Source organism: Scomber scombrus, chromosome 8, assembly GCF_963691925.1.
Source record: "Scomber scombrus chromosome 8, fScoSco1.1, whole genome shotgun sequence".
Lineage (NCBI taxonomy): Eukaryota > Metazoa > Chordata > Actinopteri > Scombriformes > Scombridae > Scomber > Scomber scombrus.
In genome coordinates this window covers 12771298-12791138 of record NC_084977.1, presented here as the reverse complement: position 1 = coordinate 12791138, position 19841 = coordinate 12771298, and the positions used below count along the sequence as shown (strand labels likewise).

Sequence of the window (19841 nt, the reverse complement as noted above, 5' to 3'; positions counted from 1 at the left end):
TTGTGCGTCTCTTACCAGATCGCTATGCGCTCCTTCGGGTACTCCAGCTTCTCGATGCAGCCCAGGTAGTGGGGCAGGCTGTGCTCTGCGTTACGAGCCACAATGGCGATCATAACCTTTGGCTTCAGCAGGGACGACTCGGTCTTGACGGGCTCCTGGACCACCGTCACCAGCTCCGACACACCGCCTGGCACCAGAGCGGCCAGCAGCGCGCACAGCACACCGACTCCCACAGCCCACACCACTCGCATCATCGCTTTCAGGATTCGCCGTGATTCTCCAAACCTGGACCCGAAAGTCCTGAGACTGACTGAGTAAGCGAGCGAGCGAGAGAGTGAGTGAGGCACGGTAGGAGGGGGAGAGAGGAGGGAAGGTATAGGGGGAGAGAGAGGTGGGTGGAGGGCTCACTACCTCTTTTACCCCTCCTACACCCCTCTAATGACTGCTGCTGTTGCTGCTGCTTACGAGGAGCCCTGCAGCAACATCTTTCTATCCCTTTTCTCTCGAATGACACACATTCTGAACACCTGAACAGCTACTGAATCAATTCTTTGTGCTTACTTATTCACCATTTTATGTCACCAAAATTGTTGGGTGAGGCATGTGTTTGGTCATGATGCCCGTTTAGCTCAATGTCTGACTCTCCTTCCTGTAAGTTTCTTCTGTCTGCTCCACGTCTTTGCCATTGACAGCCTCTTGGATGCTGCAGAGTTGGAGACCAAGATGTGACATCAGCCGTCAGACAGCCTGCTGGACTTATGTTTTTTTCTGGTCTGTCTTTCCTTAATAGATGGGTTGAAAAATGTGGTAAAGTGTTATAGAAGAAAATCAAAGCAACTCAAAAGAAAGAGTGTGGGAACATAAGTTCTGTTTCCTTCTATATCAAGCCGCAAAGGGCCAAGTTTACAACTGTGCATGAATCAATGTGACAAATCTGACTTTGGAACTACAGGAAATGTGTCAGGGTGAGGTTTAAAACACTCAACAGCTCATGGCATCAAGAAAAAAATTATAAATATTGTGCAACAGAAAAAAGAAAAAAGCCAAACCAATATGACAGTACAACACAAACACTTCACACCCTTTCCAAATGTTCCACACAACTTCCATGCTTCACTTTAGAAATGCTGTACTTACTGCAGAACAATCCACAAATATATACCTCCCGTTCCAAGTTGGCATCAATGCTCTATACGCTATTATAATATTATACTGTATGTTCTTATATGATTACAGTAACCGTCCAGTAACCTTTTTTTAATTATAGTGCACTGACAGCGCAGACAGACGGTCAAAGCCGGCGTACTTGTGTCCCTGTCTCGACTCTGTTTATTTAACCTAGGATCTCTGCCACCTAGTAATGTTTTCCCTCTTCATTGAGGTAATGAGAGCACTCTGCCATGTTCTGTTATTGGATGCTCTCACACAGTTTTTTTTATGATTGTTTAGGCACTATCTATGAAACTATAGGCTATTTTGCAAAACTCTACACACCAACCACAGAACCTTACACCAGACCAGCAAAACATTATACAACTCTTGCAAAAGCAAACTGTTGTTGCAAAACTCTTCTTCTTCTTCTTAAATAAGTATATGAAGCACCAACTACACACTGATTTTATACATGAAGAACATGTGGCTTTTTCATTTTTCTGTGTGCAGGGCAGCAGTTTGCAATAAAGTTTTGTCGTACATAAACATAAACACACATACACGCAGGTATCCAAAAGTGTATTCTGAACATAAACTATCAATGGCTAAATCTTGTCTTCTTTTGTGGGACTGACCATAAGACTTCATCCACATCACAGTATAGTGTTCAAGCTCTGATTTGTAAGTGAACCGATTTTCAAAAAGTGTTTTCACATGTCGATGTGGAAAAGCAATTGGCAAAATAGTGCAGCATGTATACACCAATGTTTACAGTTTTGCTAGAAGTGTGTTATTAAATTGCAAACTGAGTGTAAAGCACTGAGTTGTGTTTACAGTTTTGCTAAAAGTGTGTTGTAACATTACAAACTGAGTGTGAAGATGAGAACGTGCATTCAGTTTGGTACACTTGGTAAATGCATTGGCTACAAATGTTAATGGTTTCAAAGATAGAGCTTCAAGAATTACTGTTAGTGTTTAAACATTCAGGGGGAAAAAGTAATATGGTGAAGCACAATACACTGTATTACAGTACTGTAATGACTATACAGTGCTGATATGATAATATATTAACAGTATAGTACTTGCAAATATTCATGGCGCTGTTCTAAATCCTCTGTTTCAAATTGCACCCTGTACACCTGTTTTTTAAATGTGTCTGCAGTTATGTGGCTCTGTTGTTCGCCACTACCATGTTCACAGTAGCGATCTCCAGTTCTGGTGTGAACAACCAGTGTCTTCCACCACAGCCTGGTCTTCTCTCACTTCTGCAGAAGATCCAAAAATAAGATATGATTGGTTACAATAAGCTAAATGATTTGTTTGTTTTTTAATACAAAATGACATCACTGTAACATTGGCCAACAATCACTGAGTAACATAGGCCTACTGATATGTTGGCCTGCAGTATACTATAGGATATATAAAGATATAAAATACATAAAAAGCAGTCGCATAGAGTTGATATAACTTGCTGATTCTCATTTCTGAATATACACATGATTAACCATTAGCTCTTCCTTCAAGATTCAAGATTCAAGACAACTTTATTAATCCCTTGGAGGGCAATTCATTTGACAGCTCGCACCACAACATACTCATACACATAAATAACAAGATAGAAAACACAGAAGTAGAGGAAGAGTTGGCAGCTGTCTGCAAAAGTGCAAATGCAAAAGTGCAAGAATCAATGTGCAAAGTCACCTTCACCATTGACCTCCATTTTCTTTCAAAACAAGAGAGCTCATCTGTAGCCTTTTTGTTGTGCTAAAGCTCAGATTTCTAAGTGAACAATTACCAATGTTTACACCTGTGAGAAGTGAGTGTTGCCACATGTTAAATAAAGCTTGGCTTTTTAAATGGCATTGCTTTCCAAAGGAACACACGAGTTAAATTTTGAATGCTGTGCCTAATGTAGAGAACTGCATGCAACATTTTGCAAAAAGTGAGATATATAATTGAAAACTGAGTGTAAAGCAGAAATTGTACTTTTGCAGACTTGGTTTAGGGAATAGATGCATGAGTTTCAGGTTTCAGGTTTCAGTTAGTGCATTTCAAGTTCCAGTTTTAATGTGAAATCACTAATCAATCAACTGTAGATCACCAGGGATGAGAGAGAAAGAAATGACTTCAGGCTATCCAAGGTATTCCTTAGCTCCCTCTAGTGCTTTCTCAAAGAAAGTTCAGATTAGATGGGTAAAAAATAAAAATAACGAAGAAAGTCACCACAAAATCACAGCCTTTTCAGACAAACTTTCCCAAACTCATACCCCCAGAGAAACGCTGAAAATGCACTAAAACTTTGCCCAGAGAAGGTTTGCTGACCTTTTTAGCCTGTAGCCTAGCTTTTATACCTGCCCACAGCGGTGTAAAACAAAGGTCAGCGAGATCAGCAGCAGTCCACAGCTGACAGCAGTTTGTCTGTGTTGTGACTTGCTCAGGGGCACATAAACAGTGACTTATGGGGCAAAACTCTGGTCATACTGGACAGAGATTATTTAGCTTTCAGGTTGAAATGAAAGGAAAATGCATATAAACAAGTGGCTAAAACAAAAGGCAACTTTACTTTTGCTGTTTGTTACTTTACTTTAAACTTTCTATTGAGTTCTCGATGAAAAACCAGTCTCACACTGCTGGCCCAGTGTAAGGCTTCAGCGCCGGGTCAGATATATTATTCAAATGGCTCGTTCTGGCATAGCAAAACATTTGCTTTGTAATTTTGGTTGTGTGACTTGACATCCAGCCATTTGTCTTTTTTTTTTCTTTTTTTTTTAACTGGACGATAGATGACATAGAGCAGAGCTGTATCATGTTTTTCTACTTATGCCCGGGATAAATGTATGTTTCCAGGACTGCAAAGCTTCTGATTTGTAAAACTGTGGTTGCAGAGAAAGTGTGGTTTAAATAACTACACATTCTCCACTCTAGATTTAAATAGCAGGGTAAATCCTTTATAAATTGGGTCAATAAATAGAAAAATATTTCATACAGAAAATCCGGGTTATATGTACCACATGGTTTTAGGTAGGTTTTAGCAAAGGCCAGGTATAAAAAATGTAGAGAAAGAAAAGACAGTTCATGTTGTTTTCTACCAGAATATGAATAATAAGGCAAATTCATGAACAAAAATATGCTGCAATGAGCCTCTAAAATGAGATATTATAGGTGCAGCACATAAAAGTGTAGTTTTACACCGCAGTGTGGTGAGCCTCTCTCTATATGATTCTAACTACTGTGTGTGTGTGTGTGTGTGTGTGTGTGTGTGTGTGTGTGTGTGTGTGTGTGTGTGTGTGTGTGTGTGTGTGTGTGTGTGTGTGTGTGATGGAAGCGAGTGATTTCAGGAGAGAGAAAGCTTGCACTCTTGTTGTAATTCCAGGTAGCTGATTTATGTCATTGGGGGGGGGGGAGGGGGGGGGGGGCGACTTTATGGCCTTTATATCCTTGTCTGGCTGTCAGGATGATGTACAGCTCTAATAGATAGTGCTTGATCATGCAGAGAGCCTGTGCACGCACGTGTGCCAGCATCATGGGAGAGCCTGAACCAGCAGATGGTGCTCTTGTTGTATCCTTTATCATCTCTCCCTCTCTCACACGTGCACACACACATACAGATACACACAATTATGTCTTGGGGAAACTCAGGTCCAGACAGTGTAAGAGGGAACCACTCAATCTGGTCAGGGCTGAGAATGTTGAAATTGCCCCACGTCACTCAGTGGCTGCTGCCAACTGCAGCACAGCATCAGTCTCCTTATTGCCACTGGGCTCATATAACCAGCCTTGCTCCAAGCATTGACTGCGTGCTCAGCTAATGTGAATTTGGCAGACTGCAGTAAAATACAATACGAGGGCAGAAGAATAAAGCAACTAGGCTCAGTGGATACTCAACCCTTCATCAGCTGTTCACTTCAGTGATGCAGGGAATTCACAAGCAGGTTCTAACATAGCTCAGCTGCAAAATTGTGCTCTAGACATGAACTTAGGTTGCATAATTGTTCATGGATAAAATATGGTTTGTTTACATTGAACAATTAGCTTCCTGGGCTTTAAGTAGGTCACTTCTTGTGGGTGTACGGCATGAATGCAAATGCATCTAATTCTACCTTCCTAAAGCTTTGGCCTCCCCCTCATGTGAGTTGCTTCTTTGCCAAGGTAATCCAGAGTATGGATCTGCATGGAGAGGCTTTACATACAAATGGATGGGGAGGAGAGGGAGAGAAGCTGTTGGGCTAATGGAAGAGACAGAGGAGTAGTAGGAGATAGATGGAAAAAAGTATACTTATCCATAGTGAGAGAGAGGAAAAGATGGTGAAGAGGTTGCTGCTGCCACATTTCTGTGTTTAGAGCAACTAGAGGTAGATTACACCAAAGTGGGTATTAGGCAGCCAGGAACTGCTGGAGAGAGTTAAGACACCGAGCAAAGCCCTGCTGGGCATCCAGCTTCTCAGAATTGACTCATACCCTACGTGGGCATGGTTTGGATGTACACACACATACACACACACACACACAATGCTTCAACATTTACAAAATCATGCATACATTTTTCTTACTTCACAGTCAGACAAAAGCATATGCTCCATTTAATATATATTTTAATGCAAAACATGTATGATGCAGTTCTTGTGTCACGATCTCTCTCCCTCCCACTCTCTCTCTCTCTCTCTCTCTCTCTCTCTCTCTCTCTCTCACACACACACACACACACACAGACACACACACACACACACACACACACACACACACACACACACACACACACACACACACACACACACACACACACACACACACACACACACACACACACACACACACACAGTAGTTAGAATTACTTTTTGTTCCAAACTGAGGCCTTGATTGTACTGGATCCCTTCTACAAGTTGAGTGCTTAAAGGCCAAAGCTGTGATCCAAATATAAACAAAAGTGCTGAAAAAGATTCAATGCACAGGGACCTGCTATGACTCCTGAACTGACTGGCAGATCTTTCAGTGCACCAAACAACAACTGATACTCTTCAGTTATGCATATGAATTTGGTACAAATTTATATTAGGATTGGCACTTTAAGCACAATGTAGCCAGGAACATAATGTTCCCTAATAAGGACTCTAACACTTTGGGCTTTATTTCACTCACGCACACACAAACATTAAAACACACACAAAGTGGGGAGGAGTGGACTCTTTATTGGTACTTACGTCATGGTGGAAAGAACATTTTCTTGCCCATATTCCTGTCTGAGGTTAACGGGCAACATCCGTCTCTTCCTCGCTCTCTCCCTCCCACATTCTCACTTTCCCCAACTCCCTCGTCTTGATTTCTCGCTCTTCCCTCGCCCACCCTTTCTCTCTCTCTGTCTGTCTGCCTCCAACACACATTTATTTCTCTGTGTAGGAGAGCCTTACTGCAAGCATGGGCCCACAGGGACCCTTTCACACTGCTGATGTGCACATTGGCCGCTGATTGTAACCTTATGTGCCACTGCAAGTGAGTCAAGCGAGGTAAAGAAGGTGTTTGTGTGAGTTTTAGAGACAGTGGAAAGACAGTTCCGTACAGCTATTAAAGAAAAAGCCAGGCTACTGAATGTGCCTTTCATAACGTGGTAATCAGCTTACGCATTGACACTCACTAAAAGCATTATTATGGAGTCCAGACCCACAGGGTGCACATTATGTCTGGCCTCGGAGTAGATATTGATTCAGCACTCTGGTGCTTTACATACTAACACATCATAACGTCATTTGTGAAGTTTCGAAGTGTCATCCATTCAGCAAATGATGTATGGCCCAATTTTAAATTATGGATAGCAGTCATTAACATTGCACTATAATGCATTTTTCTTCTTTATTTTATAAGGATTCCTGGGCAGGTTTCAATGCTTGTATCTGTGTTTAGTGATCATGTTACAATCTCAAAAGTAAATGTTACTGTTGAAATTATTTTATTATCTATGATTTTATATTTGATGGTTAACCTCGTGTTTTTTTACAAGGTAAACCTGAGATAAAAAAAAAACAATAAAGTCTCATAACTGACCACATATTGTTCAATTATTTACTTGATGATGAGTGAAATTCACCTCTGACACAAATGCCAGCCAGACTGCTGTGCTGACGTTTTGCCAGCAGGTGGCATAACGCAGTCTTGCTATTATTGAGTGTTTCAGCTCTGACTGCATGGCCTCAGGCAGCATGACCACAGCAAAATAGACTGACTTCACACTCCCCAGTCCACTGCCAGCATGACAGCGCTGGATTACTCAGCTGACAGACACACAGACACACACAGACACACACAGACACAGACACACACACACACACACACACACACACAGGTTAAGATGCCACGCACATTAAGAGCTTCTGCGTTTTTATTTTTAATAGAAAAAAAGTATTCCAAATAATACAACAGGAAGTATCGAGTAAAGATGTCAAACAAAAAAAATGTGATCAGATCTGTGTCTCCACAGCAACCATCATCCTCCCCCTTGAGCTAAGCCCAGTTTTGCTGCTTCAGTGCCCGAGTGTGTATGGATGTGTGTTGATGTGTGTGTATATGAACACTGAAACAAAACAGAAATACAGAGCTTGGCATAATACCTCTGAGTGATGCACATGAAAGTCTGCTGGTGAAATGAAAGGGGGATACGATGATGAGTGTTTGTCTGTGTGGTTTCTATGTACAAGCAGAGGTGTTTTGAAATGAGAGTGTGTTGCCAAATGTACAATAAATTCCTCCATATATGTGCGTGCGTCCGCTCAGCTGTGTTATGGTATATGTCGGAGGGCGGATTGGGTTGAGACACAGATGCTCTGAATTACGCAGCTTCAGGTCTGCCTGCTGTGGTGATGAGGATGATGATAATGACATTGTTGATGATGATACACTACGAAGGAAGCCAAGAGTTTAACAAACTGAAGAAGGAACATCAGAAAAAGGGAGAAAAAAATAAGTGAACGAGTGGCTGCGGAACAGAATAAAAAATAAAAAACAAGATCCTTGACAAAAGAAGGCAGGAGGAGTTTAGAGTTTCTGAATCACCAGCTCGCTCCCTACTCTCTCTTATTAAAATATCACAAAATTTCCCCTTTCTTCTCCATCTTCCCTCCCCCGCCCTCTGCCCATTCTCTCAGTCCCTCGTGGCCCAGACCAGCCTGGCTGTAGGTAGGCAGGTTGGAAAGTTCAGTGCGGATCCTGGTGGCGTTATGCAACTCCTTTGCCTTCACCATCTTTTCCTCCCGAGGCTTCCTTTCTTGTCCATGTGCGTGTCTCTCAGTCCTCCACACACACGCCCACCAGGACAACATTTGTCCTCACTGGGCCTACTCCATATTTGGGAGTTCCACTTTTCCAATAGCAGGGGTTCTTTACTCAGGATTGGACAACAGAGGGACAGACGGACAGATATGGAGGGATGAGGAGCTGCCGTCCCGCTCGAGGAAATGACTCTGTCTGACCAGACTGTGGCAAGTCCTTCCCTCCGTTCATAACGATGTGTGCCCATCTGTCGTCACGTTCTCCTCCATCTCTTCCCTCCTTTCATCTGTCTGTCCCTTCAACGCTCCACCACCTCCATCTGTCCGCTCAGGGGGCCTGAAGGGCTGAGGCGCTAAGAGAGGAGGGCTATAGTCTCTGAAGAAATTGTTCTTTATCCCATTCTCTCTCCCTCGCTTTCTCCCATTTATACCTTTCATTCACTTTTTAAAAATACTATCTTTGCCATATGTTCAAAAATCACACACATGTTCATACCAACACATACAGTGTCCTGTTACATCACCGCCCCATTGGTCAAACATTGATTCAACTCTGTCTCTCAGTCACACATAAGCACATACGTATGCACACACACACGCACGCAGACGCACGCACACACACTCTATGAGGCTCTCTGCGAGGATGAATTCTGGGGGCCTCTGTGCTATGTCCCATCTTCCTCCTCCTCCTCCTCCGAACAGTAGTCTCGTCCCTGCAAACACACAGATAAGAAAGATTTGTGATAACCTGCAAAGTGCATCTTCTCTTATTTGTTCCAGTTAAGTATACGCAGTAATAACCTAGCCTACTTTAAACGACACTCTCTAAACTGTCTGCATGCAGCAAAACCCCCACGCACTTGTTACTCCAGTCACATTTAAACAAACCCTCGTCTATTTGCAGGTACTCACATAGAAAATACTTGATGAGGCAGTAAAGTGCTGACAGGTGGGCTGTTATGTTGTTTTGTCTTCCGTCAAAATGAGGATCTAACTTAACTGCTTCTCTTCCTCTACAGAGCTCATCTAACAGCTCGCCTATAACTCTACACTCGGTCTCTCTTCAAATATGGCTTTAAATCTCAGCCTGCCTCAGTAGTACAATGAAAATTAGTGATGGAAAGTACACTTAGATAAGAGCGATGCATATGTATTATTGGGTACTTAACTGCTGTATGTATACTGTACATAGCAACCATAATGTTTTTCCTCTAACTAATTATACATTTAAAATTCTCATTGCATTTGTCTGACTGCTTTAGTGATTAGTTATTTTGAAAATTAGAGCTGAATCAATCAGTCAATCAACAGAAAAATTAACAACTGTTTCAATATTTGAAACTTTGATCCTGAAACACTTTTCAAGCTAAATGCCAAACACCTCATAATTGTCATAGTAAATTGAATATGTTTGTGTTTTGGACTGTTGGAAATGTGGCTTCTCCATTTCACCATTTCAGTATTGATATTAAATAGACCAAACAACTAATGGATTATTCAGGGAATAAAACTGTCAGAAATAATTGTTAGTTCCAGCCCAATTGCAAATTAACATTTAAAAAACATGAGAGATATGACTATTTCATGAATGGTGAAGCATTGTTTTAAATGTAACTGCCCCACAGTTGCTGCAACATTAACCTGCTGCTTACACATTCACATTCATCTTTAATAATAATGCAAATGTCCAGCACTGTGAAAGGGTCATTATTTTGATGCTTTGAACCTGCATTCAATGATTTTTTGGCCACTTATGCAACAAGCTGTAATCACGACACAATGCAACACACTAAAACCATATAAATAACCATATTCACAGAGTTGACACATGTTCGGCAGCAACATTTATATCATCATCAACATTCACTCTTATTTTTTGTCTTTCTGCCCTTTGGTGCTGTACAGCTGAGGAGAACTGCCCAATGTGTTGAGAATTCTTGGTGGGTTTGTCAATATGAGTGACCAGTTTCACATTATAAATAATACATTAATCCTTATAATATAACATATTGATTATAGGCCCTTAAGTATATTTTACAGATAATATATATAGGATTTAATTATAATTTGAATACAGGACTTTTACTTGTAACAGACAATATTGCCAGTTTACATACTTCAATAACCACTTCTCCCACCACTGCTGAAAAACACTCTACCATTTCTACCATGGTAGAGTTAAAAAGTGAAAGCAGCTCCCAAAGCAGAAGCCAACCATTACCCACTGCTATTTCACTCTGCAGCCTAATATATAGTCAGAACCAACCAGTGAAGTGTCAGACAAAGAGTAGTAAGTGCTCATCATCAGTGCAGCTATTACATGTTCCTCCACCTCAAACATGTGGGGCCGAGTGTAGAGCTTGTAAGCAGAACAACATTGTGGACTAATGGATGCTGCTGCTGTTGTTGTTGCTGTTGTGCAGCCTGTCTCTTTAAATGTTGAGACCCAGCTGTTTCTTTAAATGCTCTGAGACCCATTCCCCTTCGCACCCCCAAACCCCTTAAGAGTATGCAAACACACAGCCCACCCCGACCCCCTCTCACCTTCTCAATCTTCTCATCCAGCATTCTGAAAAATTCCTGCTGGCTCTCTGACGTGTGAATACTGGGAGAGAGAGAGAGAAGGAGAGAGAGAAAACAGAGAGCGAGAGGGGGGGGGGAGTTGGATGTTGGAAACGAGGAGGAGAAGGGAGGCAACAAACACATCATGAGAATTTTCCATTACACCCCCCACACAGCACAAATGTACACATAAACACACACACACACACACACACACACACACACACACACACACACACACACACACACACACACACACACACACACACACACACACACACACACACACACACACACACTGCAGGCTGAGAACTCTGAGTTCGGACGCTGTGAAGGAATCTAAATAATTATTTTATAAAAGTATTAACCCTGTCTCCCATCCAAACACTAAATACTCTGCAGCCTCCAGCAACCAGTATAGATATATATACAAAGACACGCAGAGTATGAAGCTGGCCAGACACAAAACATCACTTACTCCACACATCATAATATTACCAAACTGATTTAAAAGTTGGATCTTAATGGGTATTATCAAGGAACTGTTTATTAAAGGGTTAGATAAACCACATTACTTTAACAATACTGTGAAAATGAGCAGCTGACTATGATAAACAGGTTATTAAAAAAAAAAAATCTACCAACATTTACACTGCAAAGAGTGCGGCCAACGAGCAACTTACTTGGACTTAATGTTTGCCCCGGCGACCTCCTTCTGCTGTTTGCCCCTGTACTGCACATTACTTTTCTCCTGAAAGACACACAAACGCACATCGTTAGTTCTCGTTATCAGCTGGCAAAATGGGTAAAAAACAAACATCTCATATCAGCAAACAGCCTCAGCACCGAAAGCATATGTCACCTGCATTACAAAATTATCTCCTCACCCATTTGGCACCTCCCGACATCCATATGACATGAGGATATAACTGTATCTAGATCTAATAAAACTGATTATGGTTGGTGGCCTTGCACAGTTTTTTTTAGATCTATGTGTGTAGTTTTCTGCTATAGTAAAACACTGCTGTGATTCTGAATATGATCAAGCAAACTGTATTACAACTACAATACTGTAACCTGCACCGTTTACTCCCAACCATCAACACTCACTCTGCATATATGTGTGTGTGTGAATTCCTCTCTGAAGGAAACATCTACAGTAATAACAAGTGTAAAGAGACAAATACTGGTCTGACCATATGTAGAAGTGATTGGAGATTACTTGGTTGTGTAAAAATGTGGTTTGGGTCTTCTAATAACCTACCGTCCATTTTCAAAAAAACAAAACTCAGGAGATATCAGGAATGAAAAGTTGTGTCTCAATCATTTTGCCGTCATCTTATGTACAACCAACAAATCTGCTGACACCTTTCTGCATGTAGCTTTCAGCTAAGCATGAGTCGAGCAACATTTTATCTGATGTTTACATAAAAATCGTTGCTGCTGCTGGTGCTACACAGTGAGTTTCCCAGTATAAGAGGTGCTTCCCCTTTTGGTTACTGTGATATGTTGGCTGGGTATTGAGCTACAGTAATATAAATCAGTGGGAGTGTGACACTGCTTCCGTTTTTTAATCAGGATTTATAGTTACACAAGTTATTGTTTCACTGCTTGCCAGGATGCCAGGCAGACTGACCTGATTAACTGAACAAGCACACAGGATGTCACTTCACACTAACACACTTTTCACTCATTTAGTGTTGTTGATGAGGATGCACACAGGTATATTTTTAAGGGGTAAATGTGCCCGGATGTATTAATTATTTACGTTGTTTTGAGAGACAGTTGAGCTATTTGACTCTACCAATATGTCAAACAGTAAGAAGGCTTTGCAGGACAGAGTCAAACCAACCAAGCAATCAGCCCCCACATTCCACACACACCAGCATGTTGTCTCTACCTGCGTGTGAGGCACCATTGTGTGTGTTTGTGTGTGTTTCTGCACAGACATTGTGAATGTGGGGAATGTGAGGGCTGACAGAGCTGCCTTTGGACACACACACACACACACACACACACACACACACACACACACACACACACACACACACACACACACACACACACACACACACACACACACACACACACACACACACACACACACACACACACACACACACACACACACACACACACACACACACACACACACACACACACACACACACACACACACACACACACACGCCTGTTCGCTTGAGCTGATGAACTGTCAGGAAAAGGTCTGTGTGCAGATGACGAGCTGTCAGCGGATGGGTTTATGTGTGTTTGTTTTTGTGTGTGTGTGTGTGTGTGTGTGTGTGTGTGTGTGTGTGTGTGTGTGTGTGTGTGTGTGTGTGTGTGTGTGTGTGTGTGTATGTGTCTGTGTGTGTGTCTCACCAGGTTCTCCTGGTTGCGGGCATTCACCCGGTTTTCATCTCCTCTCATGTACTTCACCTCCTCCACTCCCTTCATCTTGTATTCATCTGAGGAGAGAAAGAGGTTTGGAGAGACAGCGACATGATTAAAGGAGGGAGAGAAAGGCAAGAGAGAAATAAACAACATGTATTTATCAAACGACTCCCAGAGAAGAAACACTGACCAGATTCCCTTCATTCATCTTGCTCAATATAATCTGAAAGGTCAGAATAATTGAACCATGTAATTTTACTGCATCATATTAACATACCAATGACTATTCCATCGATTCACATTACAGGGGCTCCAAGGTAATCTGATAAGTGAGACCTGACTCAGTGCTTTATAAAGTGGACATGGCAGTTGAGGTATAAGTGGGAGGACACTAGTCATCTCCGGTACATTTTAGCTACAACAACTCGAAAAACAGAGAGACAGCGAGGGCGAGAGGGAATACACGTGTAGCGTGTAAGTGAAGTAAAAGAGGAGACAAGATGGTAAAAAGAAAAGGAGGGAACAGATAAGAGGGAGCAAGCTGGAGGGGATTAAAGATCAGTTGAACAGCTTCTAGTCTACATGGACTGCTTAGACAGTTAAGACAGTTAAGACAAGCTCAGTGGCAGCGAGAGTGGTAACACTTCTACAAGACTGCACAGCACCACCACGATCACCATCACCACCACGCCCGGCACTGAGCGTCCTCACTCACTGCTAAAGATAGAAACATTGATGAATAACTTAAGTTATTGAATTGCTGAAATGATGAATTTCTTATTAGTCCAGGTTTAAATATAATGCAATTTTAAATACAGTAAATATGTCTGATTGCAATAAAAAAGAAACTAAGAATAGCTACAATGGCCGGTGCCTTATCAGAAGAGGGTCAACTAATCAATCAGCCTACAGATGTGCAGAGTCTTTAATTGGTCATACATAATTAGAACAAATGAATCAGAAGCAAGCCAGTACAAGAAATTAAATATCATGCACTGACGCAATAAAACAAAGCTTCACTCATTTATCATGATAAATTTAATTGTGACTTTTAACTGTATATACTGTAATAGAAAATCAAATACTAATTTAATAGAGCTGAAAATGAATCAGCAACTATTTTGATTTCAAAAACCAAAAAGTTACCTATTTGATATTTTTAAATAATTGTTTCAGTTATTTTTCAGATAATATTAATAAATGATTGCAACATTAATTTCATGATATACGACATTCTCTACTGATGTCACCTCAACACTGTGTTTGCCTTCCTGGTTGAAATGTTCAGGACATTTGCTGTGTCGCAACCAATGACGCTTTTCATGATTTCATTGTTACAGTTCATTATTTCTACAAATGACCACTTCATCATTTAGTGAATAAAATGTCAGAAAATGGTGATAATAATTCTTCATATTCCAAGGTGATGTTTTTAAATAGCTTGTTTTGACCAACCAACAGCGTAAAACTAAAAGATATTCAGGTTATAATCATATAAAAACAGAGAAAAGACGTACATTCTCACATCTGATAAGTTTTACATACGTACATAGTAAGCAAAAAGTGTAAATTTTGGATAAATAATCACTGTTCTGCTTCATCGCTATTGCGCGATCATGATTTCACATCCATCAAATGCGATGCATTGTATTGTGGGATTGTTAGCAGAAAGCTTCACTGTGGAGAGGTTTGAAAGGCACTAAATACTGCAAATACTGTTCAGATACTCAAATAAAATGAGGGAAAGTACATATAGTGCATTAGAATATACACTCATTGTGTTCCTAATATTTTCCCTCCTCACGTATGTTAACGGAGTGGACAAAATATTACAAATATCATTCAATATAATGCACTCCACTACATCACAACCACTCACTACGACCTCATTTAGAAACATAAAGTAGTAGTAATTATAACCTTTCTGACAATGACAGCAAAAACAGTATGTATGACTGTATGAGCTTTGTAAATGCAGGATTTATAGCACAGCTGTTGTGTAAGATTAGATTGGATTGCGAAGGTGCTTCTCATAAAGTGGCCGGGGAGTTTATAGAAGATGAAGAGTGACATTAGACACAGCCTAATTCTTTCAGCGCCAAATGCATTAAGCCACGAAAATGACCAAAAGCCAGAGGAAGAACCCCTCCTGGAATTTATACCAAGGTATCAAACTAAAACTGGCAGTGATGTAAAGTGATATGATGTTTGAAAACTCAACATACAGCACCTTTTATTTCAGACTGAACCCATCTAACCTTGAGCAGAACAATACAATCACACCCGCATTTCTGCTGACTCCCTGGTTGTTGGACATTTAACTGATAAAGTACCAGTGACATAAACACAAGCGCGCACACACACACACACACACACACACAGTAAGTAAACGCCCTCAGCCTTATCTCTTGCACACTTTGTATTTTGCCCTCACTCTATCAGCAGTCGGTCTGTGCCCAGTTGAAGGGTTCGCTCCTCCCTCTGGGGCACACAATCCACCTCTCACCTGGATCACCTGTGTGTGTGTGTGTGTGTGTGTGTGTGTGTGTGTGTGTGTGTGTGTGTGTGTGTGTGTGTGTGTGTGTGTGTGTGTGTGTGTGTGTGTGTGTGTGTGTGTGTGTGTGTGTGTGTGTGTTTGATCACCTGTGTTTTCTACATCTCACACGTGTGACACTATCGAGCCAAACATGGGCTTCACTTGTCAGATGAACGCAGCTGATTTGAAATGACTTGGAAGAGAGAAAGCTGGCAGAGATTAAGAGAAACAGAAGGAGAGGACGAGAGAAACAAATGCTGGCTACTTTTCTGCTGTTTGTCTCAGGAATGTAAACGAGTCAGAGCAAAGCGGCTCCTGTCTGAACATGCCGACACACACACAAACGTTTTTTTAACACTAAACAGGCTCACCGAGCTCAGATCTGCTCTGTAAACATGCAGCACATACAGTGCCGGAGCAGGAAACAAAATTAAGAGCCATTTCCTCTGCTCTCCTGCATATTACAGGGGCAATCCACATAAATTTCAAGCTATATAATCTGTTACTTGATTGGTGGATGCAGACAAATAGGAAGTGGTAAAATTAGCTGCTGCTGTGGGCTGTGTAAATAAATGTGAATGGACATTTTCAAGCAGCAATTGCGAGAAATGTCATTTTATAATTTGGGTGAGCTTCGGTCTCACTGAGCTTAATGTGACGTGCATAGATAGATGAAAGTGACCCAGCTTCATCACATCAAGACTCATCACATCATAGACTTTGCTTCAATTTAGATAGGATCAAGAACTGGTCATGCTGTGTGAGTGTACGGGGGTGTGTGTGTTTGTGTGTGTGTGTGTGTGTGTGTGTGTGTGTGTATGTATGTCATTGTCACGAGAAATGACAAGGGTGTTTCGTCACGCCGATGACGGGCTAGATTTAGGAGAGAGGGAGGGCAACCATCTGAGAGAGAAAGATGAAAGGGAAGAACTATTTTGAGAAGCTGTGATTTTTGTGATGTGGACATATTTCTCATGTCTGATTAGAGGCTGCGCCGCTGCCCTGACCTTAAAGTACCGACACTGACTACGTGTGCATAAGTGTGTGTGTGCATGTTTCTATTTCAGATAGCAGCGCTGTGTCTTTGTATCAGCACGTTTATCATTTTATGCAACTGCAGTGCTTGTATGGGTGTGAGTCATTTAAATAGCCTTCTTTGGGTGTGTGTGCGTGTGTGTCCTGTGGCTATGTCACTCTGTCCTTCCTGCTGTTTGTCCTCCCTCTTGGCCAGTCTGGCTCCAGGCCATCACCAGCCTAGCCATGACATTCACACACACACACACACACACACACACACACACACACACACACACACACACACACACACACACACACACACACACACACACACACACACACACACACACACACACACACACACACACACACACACACACACACACACACACACACACACACACACACACACACACACACACACACACACACACACACACACACACACACACACACACACACACACACACACACACACACACACACACACACACGACTAACAACCAGTTCAGAAAGAAATATATAAATACATGCTCTAGCCTACTGCTGACTGAGATGTAATGATGAAAACTGACTGATCTGAAAAGACATTTTGAATTGTTTTTCATTTTTCTGTTACTGTGATGCCAATTTAAAGCCATTGCTGGAACTGAACTATTAAAATTGCTGCTAACCCCCTGAAAGTTTCTCATCACCCACTGAAAAGCAACTACTACAATCACCTGAAAGAAAAAACTGATTCACTGACAGTCAGACTTTTCTGTCCCTGTAGTCCGAGTACATTTAAAATGATACATGACATGCACATGTGAACAAACATTAGCCTCCACTGGCAAGCAGCAAGAGTCATCTCATTAGCTTAATGTTGCAGAAAGTTCAGTGAATTATGTGGTGATGATTGATGATAAAACACAACTGCAATTTACAGATGCTCTAAATGTGTCTCAAAACTATTAGACAGACACGGACACTTCTGTACTTCTGTACTATGAAGACTGACCTCTGCTCTGTGATGGCGACAGGGCCGTGGATTGATGACGTTAGCATGGATTGGCTGCACTAACTATTGATTTCATGTGTGGACCTCAGGTGCATTCAATAAGCCACAGATGTCACATGGGACATGGTGGTGATTTTCAGGAGTTGATCTTTTCGATGAACTTTAACTGTGCCGACACATTTCAGAGAGGTCTCTCTCTCGTCGGCGCATACAAATCACAAACCAGACTAGCAACAAAAATAATGAGAACAGTCAGAGTGGAGAGGGAGAACATTTCCTATTGGGCCCGTACACAGAAACAAATACATGAGGCATGCTGGGTTCAGAGCATCATGCAACAGTTCAAGTAAAGGAAGGGAATTGAAAATACAAAAAAAGTAAATATAAAAGTGTGTGCCAATGTGTATTAAGAACCAGTGGAGTCTGAAAGTCTGAATGGGAAAGTAGTCTCAGACTTTTGGACCCCCCTGTGTATATGTATATATATATATATATATGTAGCTCCATGTACGTGCATGTTGTGTTATGTGCATTTAAGAGATGCATGCACATTCTTTTTCAATTCAGATTGTGCAGAATTCTTTCCAGGGACGCCATGCTCCACAGTCACACTGTTCCCAGTGCGACCACAGTCTGATCTTTTAAGCGCTGCTCTCTCACTTCCTGCATCCACATTTATCCGAACAGCTCAAGGTCACTACCTTCAGGTCATTATCTGCACCTCTATTTCTGTGTATTGCCTACACATACAGTACACAGAAACCATATTTGTTGTGACTTCAGTGTTTAATTCATGTTTCCAGTTTCTCAAGGAAGAAGAGAGAATTCTCTGAAAAGTGGTGACACAAAGAAGCTGTGTACATGATTATATTTCCAAGGACTGAGCGCCAATTCAGCGGTGAGATGAAGACAGTATGATTGAAGTGACAACATTTCTTTGAACTGCTAATGAACCGAAGAAGAATCTGTAACCTAAACAACATTCCTGTTAGTGTCTCTACATTTGTGTCATGTTTACACACACACACACACACACACACACACACAACCTGCAAATTGTCAGTCAGTAACATCAGATCAAGTCTGTTGGTAGGACAGACCTTTACACCACTCAGCTGTACTGCCGCCACAACACAACAGCTAACACAAACAGTGAAATCTGCACCGCCACAGTGTTCTGTGTATATGTTAGGGTGCCACGTCTACTTGCATACACTCATGCAGCACCACATAACGCTATCTACACTCCGATCTCCTCCGACTGTGATAATTGCAGACATCAATTGCATGATGTTGTGGAGAGTGTTGCTATTTTCCCTCGTCGTCCTTCAGTGTTTGTGTAATGGAGCTCAGCCTTTTCCGGTTATTGTGCGAAAGCGACCAAGAGAGGAGGATGGTGGTGGTGGGGGTGTGGGGGGTTAGTGGCCGGAGTCTGGCAGAGCGGGCAGCCAGAATATCTGGGACAAACACACACATACACACACACACACACACACACACACACACACACACACACACACACACACACACACACACAGGCATGCACACTCAGGCACACATACAAATACACACAAGGACAGACTGACTGGCAGACAATCTGTTGGAGGCGGATCAAGAAGGGTTCACTGTCTGACTGAATGCATTGATACACACACAAAATATACACAAATACATATGTGAGCATGCACACACAGACATCCACAGTCTACTGGGGGTATATTTATGTGTGTGCGCGGGCTGAGTGGCCAAACTTTTCCGCCTCAATCATGAGAAGTGCACCGGATGCAGTGAGCCAGTTTGACTGGGGTTAGAAAGGGCTCTGACTTAAGTGGGAAAGAATGACTACACAGTGATGTGATGCAATACAGTAGAGAGGAGCTAGAAGTGCAGAAGAAACAAAGATAAGAGTGGATGAAGAAAATAT

At 41.8% G+C, this 19841-nt stretch overlaps 1 protein-coding gene across 1 annotated transcript in view; it reads right to left on the bottom strand.

The window, feature by feature from the left end:
• Positions 1 to 7510: 7510 nt before the first annotated feature.
• The window catches only part of zgc:92140 (uncharacterized protein LOC447854 homolog), a 28883-nt gene continuing 16552 nt past the window's right edge, over positions 7511 to 19841 (bottom strand). The window contains exons 3-6 of the mRNA XM_062423646.1: positions 13353 to 13438; positions 11654 to 11721; positions 10953 to 11013; positions 7511 to 9121 (exon numbers count right to left, since the gene is read on the bottom strand). Coding sequence (XP_062279630.1) covers positions 9074 to 9121; positions 10953 to 11013; positions 11654 to 11721; positions 13353 to 13438 — 263 coding nt within the window. The 3' untranslated portion in view covers positions 7511 to 9073. The remainder of the gene's footprint in view (positions 9122 to 10952; positions 11014 to 11653; positions 11722 to 13352; positions 13439 to 19841) is intronic.